Source organism: Mandrillus leucophaeus, unplaced genomic scaffold (assembly GCF_000951045.1).
Source record: "Mandrillus leucophaeus isolate KB7577 unplaced genomic scaffold, Mleu.le_1.0 Scaffold16, whole genome shotgun sequence".
In the NCBI taxonomy this organism is placed as follows: Eukaryota; Metazoa; Chordata; class Mammalia; order Primates; family Cercopithecidae; genus Mandrillus; species Mandrillus leucophaeus.
This window is the reverse complement of record NW_012101587.1, coordinates 3,152,077-3,174,661: the sequence shown is the minus strand read 5'-3', so window position 1 is coordinate 3,174,661 and position 22,585 is coordinate 3,152,077. Positions and strand designations below refer to the sequence as shown.

At 49.3% G+C, this 22,585-nt stretch overlaps 1 protein-coding gene across 1 annotated transcript in view; it reads right to left on the bottom strand.

Annotated features, from left to right (window-relative positions):
- The window catches only part of MBP (myelin basic protein), a 170,482-nt gene that overhangs the window by 133,568 nt on the left and 14,329 nt on the right, over nucleotides 1–22,585 (bottom strand). The window contains exon 2 of the mRNA XM_011975876.1: nucleotides 11,400–11,475. Coding sequence (XP_011831266.1) covers nucleotides 11,400–11,450 — 51 coding nt within the window. The 5' untranslated portion in view covers nucleotides 11,451–11,475. The remainder of the gene's footprint in view (nucleotides 1–11,399; nucleotides 11,476–22,585) is intronic.

Below are 22,585 nucleotides of genomic sequence, written 5' to 3'. Positions count from 1 at the left end.
CCACCACACACGGCTTATTTTGTATTTTTAATAGGGACAGGGTTTCACCCTGTTGGCCAGGCTGGTCTTGAACTCCTGACCTTGTGATCTGCCCGTCTTGGCCTCCCAAAGTGCTGGGATTACAGGCGTGAGCCACTGCGCCCGGCCTAAAGGTTCTCTTTAAAAGGATGCCTTTTCTGTATTATTTTATTCCTCTCTTTAGGACCTCACTGAAGTTTTATAGATGCACTAAACAAGTCAGCAGGGTTGGCTTTCTGGGGCGTGTCACATCCAGAGGCAGTCCACACAAAGTTCTGTTGCTCGTAAGTGCAGGTTCCCCGACTCTGCAGGAGGCACACCTTAACGGGGGCACTTTACTGGGGGTGCCATGTTAAATGACGACAGTAGGACTGTCCCATGTTGAGGTGAGCGCTGGACAGCTTACTTTTACATGTGTGCTGTGGTTTACAGCACATCAGCACTGTCCTTTTCAATTTGGGGCATTCATAAGTGTGACTGTATTTTTCAGAGAACTTTACCTCTGAACTCAAAATTAACTTTTGTATGATTTTAGGAAACACCCCAATTTTTCTCATCGACAAACAGAGCTAATACCTGTCTCATAGGGCAATGGGAGACTAAGGGGTTGCCACAGCCAGCACGCAGGAGAGCTCTGCTTTGTCGGCGGGGAGCCGCTTGCAACTGTGGCCACTTCCATCTAAAGTGCTTAAAAATATATGACATTAAAAACACAGTTGTTCAGTTATACGGGTCTCGTTTCATGTGCTGTGGCCACATGTGTCTAGAGGCTAACGTGTCACCCGGCAGCACATCTCCATTATTACAGAACATCCCACTGGAAGGTGGCACAGTGGGGTGTCCGGAGAGTAAGTTACCAACAAATGTGAGCTGTTACCACGTCGTGTGGCCATTTTAATGCCCTGTCTACCTACTAAGAGATTGTCTCATATTCTGCGATTGAGTTCAAGAGTTTTCTAGAGGTTTGTCGTGTGTGAGGTGTGTGTGAAAGAGCTCTAAAGTCTGCTGAAGATAAGGTACAATAAAAAGCCCGTCGGCACCCACACAATCTAAGGATTTTCCAGGCATTGCTCAGTGCTTGCATGTGTCCAAGCGTCAGGCGAGATCGGTGCGTGTCTTCAGCCCCTACTTTTCAGTTCCCTAAGCTTTAAAACATATATTAAATGACTAATTTAAGAATTACATGAGTTCTCAAAAAATCTGCTCATGTGATTACCTATAAAATAGAAATTTTACACGAATAGGTCTGTCAATTGCCAGCACACTGGAGTCAGATCAGAAAGGAAAAACTTCCCAGGGAATTGAGCGCTCAATGGCATGACGGCCATGTCACAGCAATCCAGGCGTGGGTCTGGATGACCGGAAGGAAGTGACTTTCTGAGTGATCGGGCTTTCCTTTCTGTGAAACAGGTATGGTGACAGGGGTCGGTTTCAACACCTAATTGCAAGAGGAAGTGTAAGAGAGGGACAGACAGCAAGTTGGATTTGGAGGTTTGACTTGGAGGTTTGACGTGTCTGGGCTTCAGTCCCACCTCTGCTGTTCTCCAGGGAGGATGGATGGCTTTTCCTGCCCCCTTCACATTTATGTCCTCAGATGTCACCCGGTCTTGTGGCGTCTGGACCTGCCTCCGGGCAGGAGCATGTCTGGAGATGTTCCGTAGACCCCTGGGCAGTCAGGATTCATTCCTTTACCAAACAGTCCCTCAACATCAGCACCTGCTGTGTGCATGGACCACTTGGGCCTGAGGACACCTCCATCAGCAAAAAGAAAGTTTACACTCCTGGACTTAATTTTACTGTGGAGAGAGATGATTGCATAAAGCAGCTGTGAGCTAGTGATGGCTTAAAATATAATTATTTTTCATTTCTGAGGATGATATGACAAGAACAGAACTCACTGAAGATGTTAAATACCCTGACAAGCTCTTGCACGTAGGATAAAATGTTGCAGGATTTATGATTCCGTAAAGAAGTGGCCATGAGAAAATAACTCCTAGTTGGAAAAAGTCAGTGACATTTCACAGCTGGGTTGTCAGTAGTTTTAAAGGAAAAGCATTTTTCCCGTCAAAGTGAAAGATTCTATTTACATGTTGATGGAAAGAGCTGAATTGCTTCAATGCCTTTGTGTATATTTGCAAACTAAATGTCTCATTTCTCAGAATGTCATTTTAATAGTATCTGGAGAGTGTCATTAAGAAAGAGTTGGGTTTTAATGATAATTAAATATGGAGCAGATTCTGCAGGGGGTGTGATTACCCCTGGAGAGGTACAGAGCGTGCGCCTCATTCCTTCTGTCTGCACTTAGATTTGATGTGCAGCTTAAATAAAAAAAAATCTGTTTAATTTGGAACACCAAACAGACCAATAAGTTACTCTCCACTGTAAAATTCAGATACGATTTTGCAGGCCCTCAGATCTTATTTTTAAGTGTGGTATCTTTTTTCTTAAGCTGATTAAATAGAAAAATCCAGAAATATTGCTAGGCATCTTTGTAGAACCTTTTTGAGCCAGATATTAGGACCAGGGAAAGCCCAGAGGCCAGCTTTTCTCAGCCCACCCACAGACGAAAAGCAGGTTTTCAGAGGTATTATTGCTTGTTAGGTTTTGGAAGGTTGTAGGAGCTCCCCACTTGATTTCACCCATTTTGGGCAAATGTAAGAGTGTGTGAAGATAAACTACAGGTTGTGTTTTTATTTTTCAAGGTTCCTGGTTTACTGTTTCTAATTAGCAAACCTTGTGAGTTTCATATGAGAAAAAGAAATAATAAGGTCTTTAGCCGTCTCCAAGTTCATTCCCCTGTGAACTCAGACAGTGTTCAAAAAACAAAGTGAAAGAATTCAAATATTGACAAATAACTCAAGGCCACTACAAACCCCACTCCTTTGGGTTGGTGGGAAGTGGGGGAGCAGGGAGCACCTGGGAAGGGTACAGGGTCCCCAGAGACCAGGCCTGTTCTGGAGCCTTCCACAGACACTCCCCCAACTGGGCAACATGAGTGAGCCCCACTGTGGGCCAACTCGGGGCAGGGGCTCGCCCACCCTAATCTTTTGGATAATCGTTCAGGTGAATTCCCAAAGGTCACGGCTCACAAATGCTGGGACCCCAGCTCTCCACCCTGTGAAGATGGGGTCTGCAGGGGCCGGGCAGAGGGGAGCCCTGTGGCAGCTCTTCCTGTTGTGGACAACTTTCCCCTCTGGGACCCATCTCTCTTCTTGGCTCTCCTGATTGCCTCCCTCCCTCTCAGCTATTAGTCACCCGGAAGGATCCCATCTCCTCTGTGTAACAAAAGATGCCACTGACACTCTTTTCCGCAGGACGTTGCTGCTCTGGGTGATGTCCCAGGGGACAAGGGAGCTTAGCGCTTCCAGGATTCAAGAGGAAAGCAGCTACCCTCGGGAGCCAGAGTCTCGGCCAGGGCCATCTGCAGAGCCAGACGTCTTCTACACAGCCTGAGACGATTCCAACCTGTGTTAATAAATGGCAGCCTCACCCAGCGGGCATCCTCTCAGAGATCTCAATGGGATGTGTAAGGAGCGATCTCAATGGGATGTGTAAGGAGCTGCCAGCCACTCACACAGTGATGCAGATTCATCACAGAGGGTGGCTGTCTCCCAGCAATCGCTCTGTGAGTTACATTTGGGTGGGTGTGCAGAGCCAGGTGTTCTGAAAGGCAGAGCTCTTCTTGGGGTAAAGCTGAACTGGGTGGAGCCGGTGTTGGGGGACAACCAGACCCTACAGCCTTGGCAATACTGAGTGGGAGAGGTTTGCAGCAGGTGCCCCAAATCAAGTCTTTTTTTAAAAAAAAAACACAGTATTTAAATATTTACTCATGCTTGTCTCAACCCTGGGAAATGGGGAAGGACACCCCGTCTCTCCCTCTGATACAAGCCCTCCCTGTAGCTTCTCTTGCTGGCCTGTGGGCTCCACAGCCCCAGGGAGCCCTGCTTCTGTCCAGAGCTCTTCACACTCATCATTGCTCTGAATGTGGTTTCGTAATTTTGTTGGTCTCCTGATTAGACTGTGAGCTATTCTGAGGACAGATACAGGGACTTACACTTTTTTTTTTTTTTAATAATACCAATAAGAAGAAAATTAGTAACACCAAACAACACATACCACTTACTATGTACAAGGGGGTGTTCTAAGAGCACAACACATGCGGACTCACTCACTTTATATAATGTTATCATCGTTTCATGTTATCATCGTAAGTAAACACACAGAGAGAAAGTAACTTGCCCAAGATCACCTAACTAGCTGGTGGTGAAGCCGGAATTTTCAATCACAAAGTTTACCGCAGTGTCCTATGCAGAATAGGCATTCAATAAAAAGTATTTTTAATATGTGTGTGTGGGAATGGATGAATGCAGGAATGAACAAACAAACATTCCTAAACAACTAATTTTCACCTGCACTTGGAAAGAGCACGATCGATCCACTCACGAATTAAAAACAGGCTGTCTGTTGTCAGAGAAAATTCGTGGCAAGACAACTTGATAAATGCCATGACACCAGCCGGGCTCAGTCACAGCTCTTGGCTCAGAACCTGTGCTAAGGTGCTAAGGTCCCAGGTCTGAGCCTTTACGTTGCCGTAAGGGCTTAGGAGGGCTTTGAGGCACCACCAAGGCAGGGCAGAGTTGGACGGGGATGTGGATGCACCTCGGGAAACATCACTCTCATTGGCCCTAAACGGCCTCTGAGTCTGGGCAGATTTAAACGGGCTGTTCCTGGTTCCTCCTCTGCACTGCATTTTTATCCATGGCAGCCCTTACAACTGCATTTATTAGCCTGGCCCACTACCCGCTTCCCCTCTCCCCCCACCGCCCGCTTCTCTTCCTCCTCCCCCTCTTCCTTCCCACTCCTCCTCTTCCTTCTCCTTCCCTCCTCCTCCTTCCCCCTCCCTCTTCTCCTCTTCTTTCCCATCCTCTCCATCTTCCCCTGCATCCTTCTCTCCTCCTCCTCATCTTTATCAATCCCAACTCATTTCATACAAGGGGAGGGGGAGTGTGTGAAAAACTGGACCTGTAAGCATTCTCAGGGAAAAATATTGGTCATTTTCAATTTTTTCTGACGCCTTTAGAAAGTACTTATTTATCAAGCAATGGGTACCGTGCACAAAGGGGATGGTGAACTGCATGACGTACACTATACGGGGGGTCTCAGCATGTTCTGCCTGACTATAGATGGCAGGGTGTGTGGGCATGGCCAGGGTTGGAGCTGTGCTGCCCAGACCTATGGTCCCAGCCACGTGTGGCCACCCAGCACCTGAGACGTAGCCAGGCCACACTGCACCATGAGTTAAAATACATCCCTGAGTGTGAGGACTTCATGGGAGAAGAATTGTAAACCATTTCATGAACAATTTTTATATGGATTCTATGCTTACATGACATTTGGGGTTTCTTAGGTTAAAGAAAAGACATGACATTAAAATGATTTCATCTGTCTCTTTCCTCATTTCCTGTGGCCACTAGAAGACTGACACTCCCATGCAGGGATTGTTTCTGCCCGGCTGTGCCACCTGGGGCTGCAGGCCTGGTCTGCCCGGCTGTGCCACCTGGCAGGCCTGGTCTGCCCGGCTGTGCCACCTGGTGCTCCAGGCCTGGTCTGCCCGGCTGTGCCACCTGGTGCTCCAGGCCTGGTCTGCCCGGCTGTGCCACCTGGGGCTCCAGGCCTGGTCTGCCCGGCTGTGCCACCTGGGGCTGCAGGCCTGGTCTGCCCGGCTGTGCCACCTGGGACTGCAGGCCTGGTCTGCCCGGCTGTGCCACCTGGGGCTCCCAGCCTGGTTTTACTCTCCGGCTTCCCCACCATTTGCTACCTGGCCTCAGGCAGGCCCGGCCCAGCTCTGAGACTTAGTCCCTGTGAGAATGAAGATGACCCTTTGAGGGTCCTAAGCGTGGGGACGGTTGCGCAAAGCCACGAGTCAGCAGGTGGGAGATGAGCGCTCTGCAGATGCCCGCCTGCCCCGGGAGAAGCCGCCGGCTGGGGCCTGTGGCAGGAGGCAGGAAGAAGGAACTTTGCACAGGAAGCGTCCAACCCAAGTCTGCAGAAGAGAAACCAGGTCTGCTGTCTCCTGAGGACAGGGCAGAGACTGCAGGTGGCTGCTGGCGTGGAGTCCCTTCCCCGGGAGGTGTCAGATGTGGTGGCAAATGCCAGTCCCAGGGCTTTCCTTCTCTACTGTCTCTAATTGTGCAGCCTCTGCTGGGGTTTATCAAGTAACACATGTGATACGCTTAACTGTGCTCCTCCCGAATCTCTACGTGGATGTCCTAACCCTCACTGCCTCACAATGTGACTGCGTGTGGAGACGGGCGTGTGGAGACGGTGCCTTTAAATAGGCCATGGCATTAAGATGAGGTCCCACTGGAGTACGGTGGCCCTGATCCAACATGATGGTGTCCTTCTAAGCAGAGAATAGGACACAGACACACACAGAGGGACGGCCACCGGAGGATGCAGACAGAAGCTGCTGTCTACAAGCCAAGGAGAGGCTGCAGAGGAAACTAACCCTTGGCACCTTGCTGTTGGATTTCCAGTCTTCTGGACTGTGACAGAAGAAATGTCAGTCATTTAAGCCATTCAGTCTGTGCCATTTTGTTATGGCAGCCCAAGAACTCATACAACATACAATGTAGACAATGTCTGCAACGTCCCTGGCTCACAGGAGGCAGTAATACAGTGTTAGCACTGGTCTAGATAGAATTTGATGTGTGTGTGTGTGTGTGTGTGCGTTTTGTGGTTTTTTTTGAGACAGGGTCTCACTTGGTTGCCCAGGCTGGAGTGCAGTGGTGTGATCATGGCTCACTGTAGCCTCAACCTCTCCAGGTTCAGGTGATCTTCCCACCTCAGCCTGCCGAGTAGCTGGGACTGTAGGTGCACACCACCACACCCGACTAATTTTTTTATTTTTCTGTAGAGATGGGGGGGTCTCACTTTGTTGTCCAGGCTGGTTTTGAACTCCTGGGCTCAAGCAATCTGCCTGCTTCAGCCTCCCACACTGTTGGGATTCCAGGTGTGGGCCACCGCACCTGGCCTCGTTTGGTGTTTTGAACACGTAGTGAATCATCCCCAGGAGGCTCAGCGATCACCAGAAAACCCCACAGAGCAAGCCCACAGGTCAACAGATCCACAGCATTTAGAGAAAGCCCAGGGAGAAAAGCCACAAGCAGCCTGGCTAGGCACATGGGCACTGTTCTGAGCACTTCTGACCCTCCCAAAGGTAACTGCCCAGCCCCTTTGATTCACAATGCCAAAAAGGAGTGAATTCCTCAAAAAGGAGTGAATTCCTCCAGCAGCCAGTGAAGCCAAGTGTCTATGTCCTAAGGGCCAAGGACTGCCAGGCAGGCAGAGACTACCCGAGACAGGGTGTCCCTCTGTGGGTGAGTCTTGCCCCCTGCTCCCCTCCTGGCACTGAGGCACGTCCCTGGGTTCTCCAGGGCAGCTGGTACCCTTTCCTTCTTGGGTTCCGCCAAGTTCTGTAGTAAGACGGAGAACCAAATACAAAATGGGCAGGGTGATAAAAAGCTGGTAAATTAGTGAGGCAGAACCATTTGGAAACCAAATTTCCCTGCAACTTAAAAAAAAACATAGGGAGTCAAAGGCAGAACAGGAGTTTCTTCGTTTCTGAGAAGCAGAGCTGTGCACTGAACCTGAGCCTGCCTGGAGGAAGTTACACTCCATCCACACGAGCGAATCACGCGTCAGGAGGGCAGGCTGCCTGCTCCTCTGATGGGCGGAGTGTTTCTCCCTGAATCTGACGTCTCCTGTTCTGAACCTTGACTGGCCCAGGAAGGCGGCTCAACCACTGGTTACCAGGCACCTGCGCCCCACATGATTGGACTAACACTGCAACTCCAGAAAAGTGTCTTTTTTTCACCCGTCAGAGAAATTCCACAGTTAACCTTTTTGTTAGTTTCTCTTCCTCTGACATCCTGCTGTGGCTTATTCGGGATGAGAGAGAAGCAAATTTCAAAGCCCTGAGTCACTGAGGGCAAAACTTGCAAAGGAGACTGGAAGCTCCTGCAGGCAACAGACGAGGCCTCCCCACCACCTCCCCAGCAGCCAACGGCACCCAAAGCCTGCTCAGGAAACTGAGCTTTTATGAGAAAACGAAGTTAGGAAGTAGGTATGATTCATTTACTCTTTTGAACATCTGTGAGCCAGTTATGTGCTGGGGATGCTCCAGGCTTAGAGATGGAGGCATCAGAGAGAGGAAAGTTGTGGGAGGGGAAGAAGTTGGATGATTAGCAAATCACTAGGGTGTGTATCAGGGCACTCGGCCGCAGGCTCTATGAGGGCAGAGGAAAGAGGCATCGGGTGTGGGTGGGGAGGGGTGGAGAAGGTGGCAGCAGGGCGGGGAGGAGGTGGCCCTGAGCAGCCGGGTCTGGGCAGTGGGGCGGCTCCGCAGAGGCTGTGTGTGGGATGGACGGGCAGCCCTCGCTGCAGCTGCCCTCCCTGCTGACAGATCAGTAACCAGCACCTGAACCTGACAGAAGCTTCCCTTGACTCTCTCCTGAGGGGGAAAATGACTCCCAGAATCACAGACAGAAATCCACAGAGTGGTAGACACGGCTGGACCTCACGTCACGTTTTCTTCTGTGGTTCAAGTTTAAACGCTCTACTAAGCTATGCAGCATCACAGGGCATGTTCTTGGACGGGCACGAAATACTTCCCATCAAGTTTAAAGAAAAAAAAAAAAGCTCTTCTTAAAACCACCCACAGGAATCAGAGTTTTAAATTTTCCAAGTTTTGAGGTTTTTAAACGATCAGAACTTTAAACATGTGATTTCAGAAAACAAAAGCCTAAGTATGGGCTTTGCTGTGGCTCATCAATCTTACTCTGATAGCATTAAACAAATTAAAAGCATATGTGGGTGTTTTACAGTGTACACCACAGGGAGGTTTTCTGAAACTGGAGTTGCGAATCGGTCATTCTAAGACTTAAAATACCACTAGTGTTAACAGCCTAGAGCTCTCTGAGCAGAGCTGTTTTTTCCACTTTCACTTTTAGCTGAAACTTAATCCTCCTGGTGCAGATACTGTATCCAAGCCATGTTCTTAATAAATTAGTAACTTAATACATTTATGGTCGTTACTGCTAATTATAACACTGACATTATCTGTGATACAGTTTAAGTACAGGCTGACTAACATAATGAGTCAACTCCCCCATTCGACATTGACTAGAACTATTTACATATTTACAAAGTCAGTCTTTCTAAATCCTTAGGTAAGAAACTAAATACTGTTTATCACTTTAATTAAGATAAAATATACACAGGAACAGTATATAGTCACCTATTCACCTTCCATGGATGATTTGAAAGCAAATCAGGGAAAATTACTCACGTGGCTGACACAGAAATTGAGTTAAAGTACAAATCAGAAAAGGCCCCATTTCTTCCAAGTTTATTATTACTATTAAATAAAAATGCACTACAGACCACAGTGAAGAGGTCTGGAGACTGAAATTCAATTCCGTTCAATTCCGCGGACATTTCTAAAGCATTCCGGGTGTAAGTCGGGGATTCCCCTGACCCTAACCCTAACCCATCTTCCCCTGACCCTAACCTGAGCCCATCTTCAGCAGCTGGACATTCTAGTGCACCACATCTGCCGCAAGTTGGAGCAGACATAATTTTATGTTGAATTAAAGTACCAATGAAATGGAATAATTTCCCTTGGGGGAAAATATATGTATTTAAAAAATAAAAAACGTTGAAAAATCAAAAGTATTTTTGCATCAGAGCAAAGGACTTTTATAATCTCTTCCCTCTCCGAGAACCTGCTGATACTTCTGGGACCGATCACACAGTGTGGACCAAGAGCAAGGGCCGCCCCATACAAATTAGGTGGGTCCACAGTTCTGTGCACACTGGCAGGCTTACTCCTCACAATCTGAAATGATTCTCCAGTGCAGAGAGAGGAGTAGGCCGAGACACAGGCAGCTAGGACCCCTGGGCATTTGTGGTCCTTGTCAACATCACTGGATCATCTGTCCTGAGCGTCTCAGTGGGAAAAGGGTCCAGAACCCTGATTCAGGGCACTACAGGGGACCCAAAGGCAATGTAGAGAATCCGAATCGGACAGAGGAAGCCGATGCCTTCAAATAAGGCGGACAGTGGCCGAATGCCGCACTAGAAATACAAAGAAGATGGATTCTTACTAGCCAGAAGGATTCCAGTGATATTTAATTTGCAGTTTCCTGTTTGTTTAACTGTATTTTCCAAATGTTCCCTGATAAGGGTGAGGAAAGGGCTGTAGAGGAGCCGCCACTGGAAAGGCCAGTGACAGTGAGATTGAAGAAGGGCCGGAGCCAGAGGCTGAGGACCTTGGACTTTAGTCTGTGCTAAGGGCTTCCTGAAAGTTCGAGAGACAGGAGGGTGAATATGCAATCAAGAGAGGAAAATCCTGGCAGCCAAAGTGCAAGACACATGGGAGCAGGAGGAACCTGGAACCTTGGCTCTAGAGCCTGGAGAGCTTTGAAAAATGCCCACGGCTGCATTGGGATCTGAGGAGGGCAGAGACCCTGGCAGGTCTGAAAAGTCTCTGGGAGATTCCAATACGCATTCAGGCCAGAGCATGACCCCAAAGCAAGGACAACTGGTGAGGAGCCAAGTAGCCACACGCAGGAGAAAGGAGGGTATCGATTTAGGAGAGGTCCAAAGAAACAGCTCAAGTATTTCCTGTCCTTTCGCCAGACCTCTGGGATTCAGTGTGAGTTCTTCCAGAACCAGACCAGAGTGAAAAGTCAGAGGCAAACTCCATGGTGGCTGAGAAGAAAGGAGTGGGACCTTAGTAGATGGAATTAGGTTTTGGAGCTAAAAGAAAATCTGATGTGTTTCACCGTTCATGAATTGGTGTAAATTGTCATGCTCTTTCAAGCCAGTAGCTAATTAGAGAGAATGCAGTTTGAAAATACCTTTATCTAAAAAATAAAAATATTTAAAAAAATCAAAAGTATGTTTGCATGAGAGCAAAGGAATTTACAATCGCTTTCCTCTCTGAGAGCCTCTTGATACTTCAAGGACCAATCACAGAACGTGGACCAAGAGGAAGGGCTGCTTCATCTTCCTCGTTCCCCTCTTTCTCTTTCTCCTTCTCTGTGTCTCTTTTTTTCCTCCCTTTCTTTCTTCTTCCTAACTCCTTCCCTTCCTTCATTCCTTTATTTCTTTGCAAGGTCAGGACCTACCTATTGCCATGCAATCTTCCTGAATAAATTAATAATAATTAATCGTAGTAACAAGGGCCAGGCTTCCACCCAGCTGTCAGGGAAGAGTGTAGCAGCAAGAGCCCAAGCCCGTAGCCTCTGACACACCAAGGGGATTTGTGTTTAATAAGAAAACGACATGCGCATTTGTAGGATCAGCTCCCGTCTTACCGTACTGGCCTTCTCGGTGTTTAATTCTCGTTTGCCTGCGTGGTTTCCCATCCTGAATGGATCGGCTCTTCAGAGGCTAAAAGAGAAGGGAAAGAAAGTGTTAGCCTTAAGTCTAGCGCTCTTAGAGTTTTCAATGTTGTTTTTCCATCAGAAAGACACTCCTGTGAGAGAGATACATATATATAATGCCCATTTTTGAGAAGAGGAAACCAAGGCCCTGAAAACAGAAGAGACACATCCAAGTCACCTTATTAACAAATGCTATCTTTCGATCCCATGCAAAGAGCTAGAAAACAGAACCGCACCAACATCCAAATTCTGTTCAGTAACTCACTTCAACCCGTCTCAAGAAATCCTGCAGATCTGTGTATACGTACAGAAGTTTCTGTCTATTCATCCATCATCCATCTGTCCATCCATACATATGTACACACACAGAGAATTACATCCCACACTCAGGTGTATTGTAATGAGATGAGCTGAGATGTCAGAAAGGTGCTGACATTCTTCTAAAACGAAAAGATAGTAAGAAGCTATTCATGCTCACTGCTTTAAAGAAACCACGTGAGCACAGAAAGAGCCAACATCAGACCAAGGACAGCTTAACCGACAAGTGTCCGAAGAATCTGCAGAATTTGTAGGGAGGGAAGATAAAGTTGGATTTAAAAAGCATGTTACTCCTCATTTTTATTTTCTAACCCAAACCTTAGCAGCACATTTATGATTTTTCCCCAAGCTATGCAAAGAATGGAAGAATTGAGCCACACCCATTCCGAGCAAACTGTTCCTTCCAGCCTTCCTGCGGGACGTAGCCTGGCCTTGGGGTCCCCCAGCTGAGGGCCACTGGAACCATCAGCCCAGACCTGGCAGCAGGTGACCAGAGTCTTTAAGGACAACGACATGTTTTCCATGATGGATGTATTCTTTTGCAAAAAGGTGTGAGTACCCATTCTCCTGCAGAAAACCAGGAACAGCTTTCCTTGAGAGGGAACAAGATGAACCGTCTTCTGAACGTGGGGTGAGGGGACTCTCCAAAATAGTAGAGACGCCCGAACACAATGCAAATTGTGTTCCTCAAAAGTCTCTCTTTAGAAAAGAGAATTGCCCGACAGCCAAGCTTTTCCATCTCCCACGTTCCCGGGTCCCTTTCCGGTGGCTCAGGAGGACTGGTTGAGGACACTTTTCCGCAGGCAGGCAACCCCATCACCCCACAGCCACTGGAAGGATTGCAGAGAAGAGAAGCAAACGCCTACAGCACAGTCGCCATCCCGGAGTCCGCCTCCCCCACTGTGTGGGAGACGACTAGCAGCCGACCGCTGAGGGAAAACCCCACCCACCTTCATGATGTGTGATGGAAACTGGGGCCCGCCATAAGACTTCCAGTGAGGCACTCGCGCAGGGAGATTTAAAACGTGTACTTGAAGCAACTTAGGTCAAAGTGCCCACAGATGATGCTCGGGGAAATCAAAGATGCGGTTCTAGTGATGATACGAACACAATCCACCTGCAAGAATCAGGTGCATTCCCCATGCTTCGTGGCATGAGAGTGAAAGAAATAATAGTTTGATATGTATGATTTTAAAAACGCAAGGCTACCTTTGCGGAGGATTTCGGTGTCCAGTGCGATTCTGCCTTCCCAATTTATTTCAATTGGACAAGCAAAAAAACCCTTGAGGGGCGATCTTCCCACTGGGAAATGAGGGCTTGTTGCGGGTGTGGTGCCTTACTGGATAAGAGTGGGTTAACCAAGGGAAAGGCCAAATTCACCCTGTTCTTTTTTTAAGAATGGGTGTGTTCCTCGTGAGATGTTGCTTTGATCCCTGGGTACACAGGGGCCGTCATTCCCGTTCTAATTCTGGCTCTCTAATTCCATGTGGTGGTGTTTTAACTAAATATTAAGAGCTTGCAGAATGGACACACGTTATAGAATAAAAACACGTCAAATATCTCTCAATCCATCTTCCTGTTTAAGAAATGAGAAGCGGTCTGGCCAGGCGCGGTGGCTCAAGCCTGTAATCCCAGCACTTTGGGAGGCCGAGACGGGCGGATCACGAGGTCAGGAGATCGAGACCATCCTGGCTAACATGGTGAAACCCCGTCTCTACTTTAAAAAAAAAAAATACAAAAAAATTAGCCGGGTGAGGTGGCAGGCGCCTGTAGTCCCAGCCACTCGAGAGACTGAGGCAGGAGAATGGCATAAACCTGGGAGGCGGAGCTTGCAGTGAGCTGAGGTCCGGCCACTGCACTCCAGCCTGGGCGACAGAGCGAGACTCTGCCTCAAAAAAAAAAAAAAAAAAAGAAATGAGAAGTGGTCTATTCAAAGCGAAACACAGGCAAAAATAGGTAACTGCCCTTAGTTAAGGCTGACAACTGGGACCTTGGGGAGCATTTTGCCTGTCCAGATATAAAGAGCCTCCTCTCACCGGCTGTGTTCCCCAAGTGCCTGTTCCTGGCCCAGGCATCATCTCACCTCTGCCTCCTCGGAGCCCTCGCCTGCCCAGTCCCCTTCCTGTTCCCTGGCTCCATCCACCTGTCACCCTCCTCCTCCCATCTCCTCACGCTGGGACTAGGCAAACCCACAGGCAACACTCACTCCTTCCAGAAAACAGAGCTCCAAGGACTTGTCCCAAATCAGAATCATGTGCGACAGGCAAATCCTTTGGGACTTGCTGGTAGACAAAGAGAGCTATTTTGGGGCCAAGGGCTCTTGAACGCAGCTGAAATCTGCTCACAAGGTGCTGAACCGCTCCTCGGGGAGGGGCCGTGTTTCTTCCAAGTCAGTTTGTTCTGATCGATTGTTATCGTGCTTCACAGCACAACTCCAGGTTACGCTTGGGATGACTGATCTTAATCATGATTTAGAAAACTCAAGAATACTGGACACAGAATCAGTGAAAATAACTCAAGTCCAGATCAGACTTCTGAATATACCTCGTTGGATTTGACTACACAAGCCTACTTACTTGCATTTGACTGGCCTCTCAGATGAATATAAAAAATATTTATATGGATCACTGAGGGTTGGTTAATTCTAGCCTTCAATGCAAAATTTATAGGCTAGCAGGAAAAGAAAGACAAGAGAAACAAAACGACAACTTGATGTGTGGGAGCCCCCATCAGAGCCCTTAATGGAAATGGCCCCTGAGCACCGGTAAGTGAGATGTGTCTCGTGGCACTATGGTGGGAACGACAGAGCATCTGGCTGATAATCATGAGTGACTGGCAGTCTGCCTTATTAGCTTCTGACCCTGCCCCAGTCTGCCTTTTAGAGAAGAGCTCAAGAAGGATGAAGCTCTCCCTATCACGGGGCTAAGAGCTCAGCCCGGCAGCTGGTTTCTGTAATGTGCTGAAAAGATCCATCTGCACACAAAAGCAGCTGCATGCTTGCAGGAGCTCTTTTTTATTTCGTTTTTTGCAATTAATCAAATTGAGAGAGCCAGAGAAAAATTGGGTAAACATGTGAAAGGCTGCAAGGAAAGCCAGCTGACTCTGAAGCATCTCTGGGGTAATTAAAGCAGCCTTTGTAAACTAACAGAAAAGGAACGAGAGAGAGTAAGAACTGAGCGAGAGCTGTGAGAGGGGCAGACTTTCAGATTCCATCAGGACTGCTGAGACTTCTGGACTGATATTCAGTTCTAGATCCGATTTCCAGCCCCTGGGATTACTGGACATTTTGATAATGTCTGTGTGATTATCAACACTTCGTGTTCCCTTGAGGGTTAACATTGGGCATAGGCAAAGTTAGTCATCCAGATTTACTAGGAAGCAGTCCACAGTTGTTAACTGTTAGGTTCTCATTTTTAATAATGTACATCTAAAGCAGCTTAGGCTACATGTCACCTTGGTGGAGCCATAGGATAATTCAGCATAGATAAAACTCATTAGCCTATCTGTGCAGGGAAATAGCTCCCAGCTGGGGAGCAAACACCGTGTTCCTAGGTGTTTTACTGATTTCATTCTCTAGGTAGTTCTGACTTTCTACCGTGAAAATCAGGCAGGTGAGACCGAGGTCTCAATCCAGGTTCCATCTGGGTGACCCTGAACAAGACTCCACTTTTCTGAGTCTAGGAGCAGGTGGGTGGCCATGAACCCTGACCCTGCAGGTCGAGAAACGCTTCCCAGGATAATATGTGGTGGATCACGTCCACCTAAAAGGTATGTCCAAGTCCTGACTCCAGGACCTGTGAAGGTGGCCTGGTTTGGAAGGAAGGTTTTGTAGATGTCCTCAAGTTACGATGAGGTCATCCTGGATTACAGTGAGCTCTAAATGCAATGACCGATGTTCTCACAAGAGAAAGGTGAGGGATCTTTTCTTTCTTTCTTTTCTTTTTTTTTTTTGAGATGGAGTCTCGCTCTTGTTGCCCAGGCTGGAGTGCAATGGCGTGACCTCGGCTCACTGCCACCTCCACCTCCACCTCCCGGGTTCAAGCAATTCTCCTGCCTCAGCCTCCAGAATAGCTGGGATTACAGGTGCCCACAACCACACCGGGCTAATTTTTTTTGTATTTTTAGCAGAGATGGGGTTTCACCATGTTGGCCAGGCTGGTCTCGAACTCCTGACCTCAGGTAATCCACCCACCTCAGCCTCCCAAAATGCTGCAATTAAGAGGCATGAAGCACTGTGCCTGACCAAGGAGAGGGAATTTTGGACATAGATACACGGGATTTCACACAAGAAGAGACACCACGCACGATGGAGGCAGAGATTTGGAATGACATGGCTACAAGGCCAGGGACACCAGGGATTGCCGCAGCCACCGGAAGCTGGAGGAGGTGAAGACAGAGCCTCCTGCAGAGCTCCCACTCTGCCAACGCCTTGACTTTGCACTTCTGGCCTCCAGGACGGTGGGGGTCTGCTTCTGCTGTTTCAGGATGCCTGCCTGTGGTGCCGCCTCGCAGCAGCCCTAGAGGGTAACATGCAGGGAAGTGGGAAGTAAGTGGAGACTTGCAGGATGCAGAAGGTGCAGGTGAAGGTGCTGAGGAGGGAAACAGTGTTCCGGGCAGAGGGCATGGCTGTGCAAAGTCCCTGTTGCCCAGACACCGTGAGTGGAGTTTGAGTGTGGCATGAAGTGACCCGATAGAACAGAATCTGCCAATGCACGGGGTGCACTCATGGGGAGGTGGGGGACCGACTTACACCACAGGACACAGACACTGCTCTTCACCCATGTTGAACAGTGAGTCAATTCTGCCGATGAGCAAGTGTTCCAGAGGGTTGGGGCCCTAGAGGAACAACAACCCGCAAGCCTGGACTTCTCTGCAAAGGACACTGTCAAAACTCATCTGAGGCATCCATGTCTGTCCCAGAGCAAGCTTCCCTGAGACACTAGGGGGACCTAGGCTCCTGGCAGTTTTCAGGAGGCAGCCCTGGGCTAGGGGCTCCACAGGACTTGCAAGCAAAACAAATTCCAAAAACCCAATCTGCATTCCCCCATGTGAGAAGTGCCTGATAAGAAAGCAGCTTCTCTATTTCCTGGGATGGGGATTTTTGCTCTGGGGTATCCGATAATATTATTTGTAAACTAGTCATCACCATCCTTCCTTTTCTTCTGGCTTAGCAGATTCAAGGAGATTTATGGCACTGACTATCACTGCCTTAAAGTTATCAAAAATCATTTTAAAAGAAAATGATGGAATTACAGAAAAGTGGAGTTTATGGGAAAGCTGATTGTGGTCCCTTGAAGTGACTGCCTACAGGATCAGCTGACTTTGGAGAGAAGAGAAAGCCATTATCAGAATCAAGCAGCAAATTACTGGCTCTGGAGTTCCCAGCTTGCTACCATATCACCTGTCTAAACCAAAGCAAAGCATTTTGTTCAAGGAGGGGCGGGAAGAAAAGGCAGATCAAAGAGTCGCTCATCCACGTGTCAGTCAGATGAGCATTTGAAATTTCCTGTGAATGCATCCACACGTTTATGACAGGCATGGTGTCCAGCTTTAGCAGCACTATGGAGAGTTACGAAATTCTCTGTGTAAAAATAGCGAGGTCATGAGGAAACCGCTCCTCCTGTGTAAGTCCTGACAAGCCACGCCAACACCGTCACGCTGGGACTGGCCTTTGGATGGCACGGGGAGGGCAGAGTCACGCAGGCACATGTGACACGCCCTTGCTCTACGGCCGGTGGGATCCGTGGTAGCTTCGCAGTCATGTGGGGCTTAGTCATAGGAACACAGGTCAGGTCCTGCTGAGCCCCCTTTCCCAGTGTGCGGTGCGCAAGCCGCCCAACCCAGGGGCCGGCAGCTGGGACGGGGCGAGCCCTGGGCCGCAGGGAGGAAGTGGGGAAGGCCTGGGGGCAGACGTGCCTGGGCGAGGGCCTTCCTAGTCCTGCTCTCCCTGCCTGCTCTGAGGATGTGGGCCCTGTCCTCCTTATCTATAAAGCCCTGATGGTGGATGTGGCTTCCTGGAGCTGCTGTGGAAACCACTGGTTAATATTTTACAGGTTGCTGGGTTACAAACTGTCAAGTCAGAGGAACACTACACGCCTGTACCAGCTGATCCTCCGTAGCCACCTGTATGTCCCTCCTGAGCCATGGCAGGGAGTGACGCCTTTGCCGATACCACCATCTGCAGGGTCAACATGACCCCGGGCCCTGGTCTTGGTAACTGGAGGAACCACACCGACTTCAGGCATTGCTCACAGCCAGAGCTGGTGTTAACAGAACGGGACAATGTTTGAATTCACCTGCAGAGGAACTCACACATTCCTTGCCACCGGGCACAATGGCTCTTGATAGTCTGTGTGTAGGGAACAAATGTGGTGGTCCCATGCTCAGGCCATGCGTACACATAAGAGCTGTCCTTTGGGTCTTGGCTAAAATAAACCGAATCTTCCTGAAAACACAGATTCCCATCACAGAGTCCATGATAGGAAAGACGTTCAGCTCTGCTGCTATCATGGGGAAGTAGAGTGGTTGATCTGAAATCTCCAGATTCTAATCAAGGAGAAGAATGCTACGCTGTGGCCACAGACCCCACCACAGTCTCACAGAAAACCTGGCTCAGAGCCCATCTTCTGATCAGTGCCACACCTTCACATGGGTGTGCAGCATTTTACTGGGCGACTGCCTTTCAGAACCTTCTGGAATTTTCCAGAGCCTCCAGATTCTAATAAAGAAAAAGAATGCAATGTGTGGTCATTCATCTCACCATGGTCCTGCAAAAGAACTGGCTCTGAGCTGATCTCCTAAGGGGCCCTACGCCTTCACATAGGTGTGTGGTTATTTTACTGGGCAACTGCCTTTCAGAACCTTCTGGAATTTTCCAGAGCCCTCCAGGTTCTAATCAAGGAAAAGAATGCAATATGTGGTCATTAACCTCACCATGGTCTCACAACAGACCTGGCTGTAAGCTGATCTCCTAAGGGGCCCCATGTCTTCACATGGGCATGCAGCATTTTACCGGGTGAGTCCTTAACTTTGCAAGACACATGAGAAAGACAAAGGATGATAGCAAGTGACAATTATATTTAAAGAAAAGGAGGGCGGGAGACACAGCGTGAGACAGAATGATACATTGAACAGAACTAGATTTGGGCTCAGGAAAGCTTGGGTAGCAGCCCAGCATCGATGGGGTGCTTACTATGGGCTAGGTTCTCATGGAACAGGTCAGAAGTACAGTATCTTAGTCCTGTCTACTGTACGAGGAGGCAAGTGCTATTATTATGCTCCCCACTTTACGGATGTTGAAACTCATGAGGTTTAGAAAGACGGAGTAATGCGTGACCAGCCTGGCCAACACGGCAAAACCCCGTCTCTACTAAAAATACAAAACTTATCCAGGTGCAGTGGTGCATGCCTGTAATCCCAGCTACTCAGGAGGCTGAGGCAGGAAAATCTCTTGAACACAGGAGGCAGAGGTTGCAGTGAGTTGAGATCGTGGCACTGCACTCCAGCCTGGAAGACAGAGCGAGACTGTGTCTCAAAAAAAAAAAAAAAAGGAAACCCAAGTAACACACAAGTCCACACAGCAGGGCCTGGCACCAGCATCAACAGGTCGGAGCTGTGCTGTGCTCCTGGCTGCTACGTGGTTTGTGACTTCACCAACCTGACGACCTGGTCTTTGGTTTCTTGATGTTTGAGGTCCTGGATTTCTTATGAAAAAGACCTCCATCAACAGGCTAGAGGGTACTTTCTCCTTCATATCACATGTATGCTCTGAAGACTCAAAATATATTAATAATTCCATAACTCATTTCCTTCTACATGCAAACTATCACAGAGCAACAATAAATTATGCAGCACTATAGGAATGTGTCATTAAGTGAAGTATCTTTTAAAGCTCTGTTATTAAAAATGGCATTTAAATGAATGATTCAATAATAAACACCTAGCATGCACGGTGTATGTTACGAACATAAGACTGCCACTGAGCTTGCATTTTGAACTTGAACTTTTCGAGTGTTTTCTGCATGACATTAAATTTCTACATGATATTTTTGGGCCTAAAAAGACCAGTATCCTTTCAAAAGGCGATGATTTATTATTCCTAGGTAGAGGCCTTTTAATTTACGCCTACATCAAAATCAAGATTATCCAGGAAGGCTTTTCACAAGGGGTAAAGAACAGGGTTTGAAAGATGCAAACACATTAGCAGAACATATTCACAGTTTCATGGCTTGCCTGATAGATTGTGACGGTCCTGAAATTATAATGAACTATTGATACTTCTCCAGAATTCCAGTATCTATGGATGGGTAATTTCCTAGTTGGCCCTGATCTCAGATTTTGAATGAGGTAGGTAACATCCTGAGACTGCACAGAACCTCTGAGCAGCGGGTTGGAGTGGGATGGGGGAGAGTGGGTTTAGGAGCTAGATGCCTGTGTCCCACCCTGTCCGTCCCTTAGGGTGGACTGGCCTCAGCCAGACTGCTTGGTCTCTCTGAGCTCCACCCACCACCCTTAAAACATGGGCTGGATTCTGGGGGCTTTGCACCTGGCAGTTGGCACAGGACAGGTCTGTTCAGGTTTTAGCACAGTCGGCCACGATCTGTGAGCTGCTGGCCTGGATTCTTCCCACTGGAGGCCAAGTCCAAGACGAGATGCAGGAAATCTCCTGTGTGAGTGTCGGCCCTGTGCATGGCACCAGGGTTCACAGACAGAGACAGGGCGGAAAGCTGGATTCTAACACACAGGCCACCCCCCATACCCACACCCACACTCCACAGATACCACACAAACACACTCCACAGACACCACACACGCACCACACACACACACTCCACAGACACCACACACGCACCACACACATACACTCCACAGACACCACACACACACACACACCCCACACACACTATACGTACACACACCACACACACACTCCATAGACACCACACACACACACACCACACACTCCACAGACATAACACACACACCACACACACGCACACACTCCACACACACTCCACACCCCCCACACACTATACACACATCACACACACGCACACACTCCAGGTGCCACATACACACCACACACATCACACGCCTCCCCAACACACACTATACGCACACCACATGCACCCTCCACAGACACCACACACACCCTCCAGACACCCCACACACACTCCAGACACCACACACACCCTCCAGACACCACACACACACTCCAGACACCACACACACCCTCCAGACACCACACACACGCACACACTCCAGATGCCACACACACACCACACACACACTCCACACCCACACACACACTATATGCACACCACACAAACACCACACAGACACCACACAGACACAGTCACACACGCCACACACCCATGTACACACACTACCACATGTGGTGCTCCTTCCTGCTGTCCCAGGGCACTGCAAGGACACACTCCCACCACCCTTGGCTGTGGTAGCCGGACGCTGCCCGGCAGACATACTTTCCCTTGCACCCTCCGCGAGGGAGGCTGACGGGGGAAAGTGAAGGCCACAGTTGGTCCCACAGGTCCCCGAGCTGGAGCTGGGGCAGCCATGGCTTGGAGCTGGGTGGTGGAGGTGTCACTTGCCCCAGCCCAGAACAGGCAGGGGCTCGGGGACCTGGAAGCCTCAGGAGAGGGCCTGAGGTGTCCTGGAAGCCACCAGGACCCTGTGAGGTGCTGAGAAGAGCCACTGTGTCACTGCCCGGGCGTTCTGCTTCCCCGTCCCCACATATACTGCATCACCACCCTTGCCACAGGACAGCAAGCCCACCCGGATCTCTGTCTTACCACTGTGGTGTCCCCAGGACCTGGCGCAGTCCACAGCACATGGCAGACACATGGTACACGGCAGGTACATGGCACACAGTAGGCACACAACACCCAGCAGGCACACAGCACACAGCAGGCACACAGCAGGCACACAGCACACAGTAGGCACACAACACCCAGCAGGCACACAGCACACAGCACACAGTAGGCACACAGCACCCAGCAGGCACACAGCACACAGTAGGCACACAGCAGGCACACAGCAGGCACACAGCACACAGTAGGCACACAACACCCAGCAGGCACACAGCACACAGCACACAGTAGGCACACAGCACCCAGCAGGCACACAGCACACAGTAGGCACACAGCACCCAGCAGGCACACAGCACACAGTAGGCACATAGCACCCAGTAGGCACACAACACCCAGCAGGCACACAGCACACAGTAGGCACACAGCACACAGTAGGCACACAGCACCCAGCAGGCACACAGCACACAGCACACAGTAGGCACACAGCACACAGTAGGCACACAGCAAGTGCTTGACAAATGCCTGTCAAGTGGATGAGAGAACAGCAAGGGAAGTGCTGGGTCTTCCCTCTTACCCCAAGCCGCGCCCACACAGCTCAGCACCCTCCATGTGCGTCTGGAGAAGAGACCACCTGGTGAGCCCCAGGGAGCTGAGCGTAGGAGCCAGGACTGAAGGCTCCTCCCAGAAAATGGAAGCCTTGATTCTGGAGGAACAAGGGACACCCAAGAGAAGTGTGGGTGAGCCACTGGAGGAAATGGGGCTTGGCACCAAAGTTGGGGTGCTGGGGACGAAGGGACACAGAGAAAGTCACAGTGGTCATGGCTGTGGACCCAGCTGCCTTCCCTGAGCTTGAGGCTGAAGCTTCAGATGCGAAGCCCCCAGGAGACAGAGGGCCCTGGGGTGGGCACGGGAGAGGCCTGGGCGCAGTGGGAGCAGCTGCAGTGGCCCAGGCCACCCCAGGTGACCCTC